This window comes from Arachis ipaensis, chromosome B09 (assembly GCF_000816755.2).
Source record: "Arachis ipaensis cultivar K30076 chromosome B09, Araip1.1, whole genome shotgun sequence".
Classification (NCBI taxonomy): Eukaryota; Viridiplantae; Streptophyta; class Magnoliopsida; order Fabales; family Fabaceae; genus Arachis; species Arachis ipaensis.
The window spans coordinates 8,214,348-8,221,322 of NC_029793.2; the positions used below are offsets into that span (position 1 = coordinate 8,214,348).

The following is a 6,975-nucleotide window of genomic DNA, read 5'->3' on the forward strand; positions in this document are numbered from 1 at the left end:
AATATAAAATTATTGTCAATAAAATATAGTGAAAAAAAATAGAGCGTGTTTAATATAAAATCTAAATGTAAAATGTATATGGTAAAAACTGACGTGAAATCGACTTCCCGTAAAGTTAATACCTGAGAATTGTTAGATAAAAATTTAGTTAAATCAATCAAATCATTTAACGGCTCTCAGATATCAACTTCACGTAAAGTCGATTGCACCTGAGTTTTCAACAATGTATATACAATAGAAGTGTTTGGATATCTTAAAAGTCTTATATAATAACTACTACCTCTAATTGAAAATAACTGTTTAAGTTAGAGGTTTACATTGTAATAAATTATTATTTGTTTGATAAAACTTAGGTAATATTAACAATAGGAGGAGAAATAACATATTAGTAAGTTATGTTATTATATTTTGGTCAACCCTTTATCATAGGGATACTTATATTATAACTAAAAATCGCTGTCACTAATTAGCTTTCTAGATATATTTATTTTTCTAATTATGTGATATCATATTTACATGTAATTGTAAAAATCTGATGGTTAGCACAAATTTTTGCTAGTGCATTAGTCATGCTAAGTTTCTTGTCTCAAAAATCATAAGCTGATGATGTGTCTTCCACCATAATTATAAAAGTGCAACTCATACCACAAATAGAAACACTATCTAAAAGCCTATAATTAATATAAGTACCGTGGATGAAGAGTTTAATCATTTTTTTTAAAAGAGATACACTGAATGCATCTCTGGTATGTTCATGTTGCATCTATAAGTATGACTTTGATTTCGATTTTGAAGATATATATATATATGTTCAACTTATGTCATGTAATAGTATATATAGTTATATATAGTTACTTCATATAAATTTTACTAATTAAGGTAGTAAATAATAACTATTGTTCGGCATAATACACGAATACACTATATCCTATAATTAGTATTTGCTCATATATTCTATTAATTTTAAAAAAAAAATTAATTTTAATGCACTATTAATATAAAATAATTATATATATATAATGATACGTCAGTAAAAATAATTATTTTAAATTTTAATTATTTAAATATTTATCCAAAAGAATGGATATAATTAAATAAAATTCGTTTATAAAATTAAACTTTTTTTAATGGCAAACTCTTGTGCGCAAACAATGCACTATGCACAGGTGTTGCACAAACCAATTCACTAGCATAAAAAATACCAAAAAAAAAGAAAAGGGTTTAAGTTATTATCTAATCAAATATATGTTTTCACTTATAAAATACTTTTTGAAATAATAGATACAGTAAATTAATAAAATAATATTTTTTATTACATTTTAAATTTTTTTGAGATTTATATGTTTTATCATTCACATTTTCAAAGTTATTTTTGTTGGTAACATCAAATTTTTATTATTATTTTAATAATTTATCCTAATAAAATATGTCCATAATTCTTTTACACTAATATAATATATGTGGCATATTATATTATGTAGGACCAATGAGATATAAGGGATTGTACCATCTATTTTATCAATACAACCCTAAAGGTGCAGTTTGGGGGAACATTGTATGGGCTCACTCTGTATCAAAAGATCTTGTTAATTGGACCCCACTTGATATTGCCATCTATCCATCTCAGCCGTCAGATATAAATGGTTGTTGGTCAGGTTCAGCTACAATACGCCCTGGGGGCAAACCTGTCATTTTGTACACCGGAATTAATCCAAACAATCAACAAGTTCAAAACTTGGCCTACCCCAAAGACTTGTCTGATCCATATCTTAAAGAATGGGTGAAATCCCCGGAAAACCCTTTGATGGCACCAACTATTGCTAACAAGATCAATGCAAGTTCATTTAGGGACCCCACCACAGCATGGCTAGGAAGAGATGGGCATTGGAGGGTCTTAGTTGGAAACAAGAGGGGCAAAATTGGGCAAGCACTTTTATATAGGAGCAGAGATTTTGTTAAGTGGGTTAAAGCCAAACACCCTTTACATTCATCTAACTATACTGGAATGTGGGAATGTCCTGATTTTTTCCCTGTTTTGAAAAAGGGCATTTTGGGAATAGATACTTCTGTGAATGATGATAATGTTAGGCACGTGCTTAAGGCTAGTTTGGATGATAGGAAACATGATTACTATTTGATTGGGAGTTATAATGCTACCAAGGATAAATTTATCCCGGACAAGGATTTTGATAAGAATATTGAAACCGTGTTAAGGTATGATTATGGAAAATACTATGCATCAAAAACTTTCTTTGATGATGGGAATAAGAGAAGGGTGTTGCTTGGTTGGGTCAACGAATCATCAAGTGTTGCTGATGATATCAAGAAAGGATGGTCTGGAATCCATGTGAGTTGGTTTTAATCTCTCTCTAATTTAATCCAAGAATAGTTGATTATTGAAGTTTCTATGAATTATTTGGTTAGATTATATAATTTGGTACGGTCTTATAATATATGCTTTAATATTTGCATGGATAGGGATGTCAAAAATAAAATATTTCACGTGACAGGTAAGAGTCAAACCATTAGTATAGAGATCTAGCCCCACAAACAAAACAATAATAATAAAAAAAATTATTAAGTCCTCTGTTCAAGAAACCAGATTAGCAAATTTATAGTAGTTTATCTCTATTTGTTTAAGTTATATTGACCTCTTCTCGAAGGGAGATTAGTTATATATTTATAGAAATATTTAAAATATTTTAATAGTATACATAAATTTAGAAATGATCAAAAGTTAGGTTGAATTTGATAAAGTTTAAGGAAATTATTGTGTGTAGAACAAGTTTTAATAATAAGCATTTTGACATGTATTTGCAGGCAATACCAAGGGTTATCTGGCTTCATGAGTCAGGTAAGCAATTAGTGCAATGGCCAGTGGTAGAAATTGAGAAGCTGAGAGAAAACCCAGTCAACTGGCACACCAAAGTCCTCAAAGGTGGTCAACTGCTTCAAGTTAATGACATCACAGCAGCACAGGTGAATTATGTGTTTTAAATGTTTGATATAGGTTCTATTATTTTTTTAATAATCAACTAATAAATTAATTAATTGAAATAAATATTCAAGCAATTAAATTTGTCAAATTAACAATTAGCTAATACATTGTTAGATAAGGGTGGTAAAACGGGTCGAACTTGTCGGACCGACCCGTCGAACCCGCTAAAAAAGACGGGTCGAACTAGGATTTGAAATCCGTCAAATTAAAAATAGGTTTAATTACTCTGTTGGTCCCTATAGTTTCAGCAAATTTTTAATTAGGTCCCTATACTTTTTTTCCTTTCAATTGAGTCCCTACACTACTTTTAATTTTGTAATTACATCCTTTTCATGTTAAAAATGTTAAAATTAACATAATATTTTTACCAAAATACATGCGGTCAAAGATTTAATTAAGTTTTTAATTATAAATACCTTCAATTTGCGAAGAAATGTTCAGTTAACTCTAATATTTTTTACACTAGGAAGGACTTAATTACAAAATTAAAGCAGTGTAGGGACCCAATTGAAAGAAAAAAAAGTATAAGGACCTAATTAAAAATTTAGTGAAAGTATAGGGACCAACAGAGTAATTAAACCTTAAAAATATTCGCCAAATCCGCATCGCCAAATTTGCAGGTTTTGGTGGGACGGACTGGCTCGTCGGGCACCGCTAATCCGCCATAAAACAGAACGGGCTAGCATTTTGAACCCACTTTAGTTACGGAACGGACCGGCCCGCCCCATTTATGATGCAGGCTTAGGCGGGCTGGGCGGGTTAGGACGGGCCAACCCGCTTTACCACCCCTAGTGTTAAATGAGCAAGTTCATATATATAGGTAGGGGTGGAAACAGGTCAGGCCAGGCCAGGCTTTGCTCTTAACAGGCTTGGCCTGTCATACAGTTGATTGGCCTGAGCCTGGCCTGCAGCCTGTTATAGGCTCTTTATAAAGTACTAGGCCTGGCCTGTTATTTATATATAGGTTCTATTATACGCATTCTATTATTTATGGATGTCAAGTGATGAATCAATCCAAAAAAGAAAAGAAGAGTGTGATTCTTTTCAAACTTCAGATGAATTTAATTATGTGTATTTTGCAGGCTGACGTTGAAATTTCATTTGAGATAAATAAGACTGGCGATGCTGAAGTATTGAACTCTTGGGTAGACCCCCAAATTCTGTGTAGCCAGAAGGGTTCTTCTGTTAGAAGTGGATTGGGACCCTTTGGCCTAATAGTTTTGGCTTCAAAGGGATTGCAAGAGTACACTTCAGTGTTCTTCAGAATATTCAAATACCAAAACGAAAATTTGGTTCTCTTTTGCAGTGACCAAAGCAGGTTTGTAAATGATGTAACTAAATATGATCCACGGAGAAAATAATCTATTAAAGTTATACCATTAACATATTTTAGTGCATCAAACACCTAAGTTCAACCGTATCCATTATGTATTTCCCATATGAATCACTCTGATATTTATAATCATTGCTTTGATAGGTCTTCCTTGAACAAAGATAATGATCTCACCACTTACGGAACTTTTGTGGATGTGGATCCTCTTCATGAGAAGTTGTCATTGAGAAGCTTGGTAAGTTCCAATTTATGCACTCATAAGAACTTCAAAAGAAAATTAATCATACTTCTTCCATTCTCTTTTATTTGTGATAAATAAAAAGGAACTGAAGATATCATTATCCATACAAGTCATGGCTACAAAGAATTTCATCTTTATTTTATTTATTGTGAAGAAAAGGAGGTCACTCTTGCTCTTCCTATTAAAATGGTTAACACTTAACAACCATCAGTGTCATGATCATGATCTATCAGAAACCAATTGCAGCTACTTGACATGTATTATTCCTTAGATCTTTTACTTTTATGCTTCTAATATGAGTTTCTTTTTTCACTTTTTCAACAGATTGATCACTCTGTTGTGGAGAGTTTTGGAGGAGACGGAAAGGCTTGCATCACTGCCAGAGTTTATCCCACACTGGCAATAAATGATGAGGCACAACTATATGCCTTCAATAATGGAACTTCTAGTGTTAAAATCACAAGTTTGAGTGCTTGGAGCATGAAGAAAGCACAAATCAATGGAAACTAAACACAATTACTGGGGAATTGAATTCTGGATTCAGAAGATGAGCATTCATTATGACAATTCTTTTGTGTTCTAATACTTGTCTCCAATGTATCACTAATGTAACATTAATAAGCAAGTCATTCATCTTATGTAGTATTTGATGAAAATAAGACTCCTAAAATTGTTCACCGAGCAATAATAATATATTATTTGTATATCAGTCATTAGCAAACCTTATCATATGTCCTCTTCTAGAAAGCATATACATACCAACTTATTAGCACACCTGGGCTTCCAACACATCATTATATTTTATAAATCAATGACGCATCAGAAATTTGCCTAAGTTTATCATGTAAATACAAACAATTTTATGAAATACAGAATACGTATAGGGAAATACATGTAGATATGGCCATTATTTTTTTGTTCAAAAGATTATCACAGATAACCCAAAAAAAAACACAAAAAAACCCTCATGAAACACAGTTGGAAGCTATAACACATCTTGCAAAACATGGATATAAAGATAATACAGCGGTTGTTAGTTTGCATCCTGTGGACAGATAAAGGAGCTGTAGCCTATAATACATACTACTAATTTATTTTGAACCTTGGACAAGAAACAATACGGCTCCGTTTGTTTGCTGTCTTAACCAGCAATGGACAGAGACACAAAGACACAACAGCACATAGACATGAACATACACAAAATTTTTATCTTGTTTGGCAACATTATACATAACAGTACACTGGTATACACAAATTTATCAAAATGACAAATTTATCATCACCAATAACACCAATGTATCCACAACTACCACTATCCATAGCCACCATCACCATCTACTACCACCATCACTATCATTATCGGATTTATCATCTTCATCATCATCTAATTACCAAAAAATCACTGATAATTTTTTAATAATCACCATTTGTCTCAAAAAAATATAAAGAAAAAAAAAACAGAGAAGACAGAGGCAATAATCACAGTAACCATAACCAAAATTAAAAAAAATCGCAGGAGAATGAAAGAGATGAGGGAGACAGTGAGAGAAGGAGCAGAGGAAGGTGCTGCAATTTTCTGGGTCACGAGCGTTGGATGGCGACACTGACTTGCTGTGTCGAGAGGGTTGGACGATGCTGCGACTCGCTGTGGGTTGGACGGTGCTGTGACTCTGTGTCACGAGGAATGGACGGCGAGGACAACAGATCTGTACAAGTGGGGGCAGCGATGTAGAGGCAGCACAGATCCGAGAAAGGCAACGACAGAAGAGCGCGGAAGAGACACAAATTTAAGAAAGCAAGAAAGAAGAGTGCGGCGATGGAGAGAGAGGACCGTCGGAGGATGGAGGCATGGCGGCGGCGACAAGATCTATGGCAGAGGAGAAGAATCTGGAGAGAGGTAGAAGACTGACGGAGAAGGAAGAGGGAGTAGAGAAAGGGGTTAGGATAGGGTTGAGGTAGGGATAAGGTTGGAATTTTTGAAATTAACTAGGGATAAAAGTGAAAAAAGTTGTGTCTCATAAGTTGTGTCTCAGTGTCTCAGCTTTAAGGAGAGACACTAAAAACATGTATTCTGTGTGTATCTGTGTACCACCGTGCCCATTCAAAAATCGTGTCTCAGCAAACAAACAGTGGACGTGTACCACCGTGTCTATGTATTAGTGTCCATGTCTAAGCAAACAAACGCAGCCTACATGAAGTGTCAATAAATCCATTGCACATAAACATTACTCCTCCCATTCATATCTTCTCTAAATGTGATGCATTCTTCATGTGTTATAAATTGCTGGATTTCAACACTTTAATGGACACATGCATTTACTAACACCAAACAACTGTTTCATGAGATCTTGGGCGGGTACCAAAATTGCCAATATTTTACAAGGACCAAAAGCATAGTAAAGC

General features: G+C 33.6%; 1 protein-coding gene across 1 annotated transcript in view; it reads left to right on the plus strand.

Annotated features, from left to right (window-relative positions):
* The window catches only part of LOC107618360 (beta-fructofuranosidase, cell wall isozyme), a 10,121-nt gene that overhangs the window by 1,918 nt on the left and 1,228 nt on the right, over positions 1 to 6,975 (plus strand). The window contains exons 3-7 of the mRNA XM_016320397.2: positions 1,482 to 2,347; positions 2,821 to 2,979; positions 4,081 to 4,316; positions 4,476 to 4,566; positions 4,897 to 6,975. The exon at positions 4,897 to 6,975 is cut by the window's right edge and continues 1,228 nt beyond it. Of these exons, the coding sequence (XP_016175883.1) occupies positions 1,482 to 2,347; positions 2,821 to 2,979; positions 4,081 to 4,316; positions 4,476 to 4,566; positions 4,897 to 5,082 (1,538 nt within the window). The 3' untranslated portion in view covers positions 5,083 to 6,975. The remainder of the gene's footprint in view (positions 1 to 1,481; positions 2,348 to 2,820; positions 2,980 to 4,080; positions 4,317 to 4,475; positions 4,567 to 4,896) is intronic.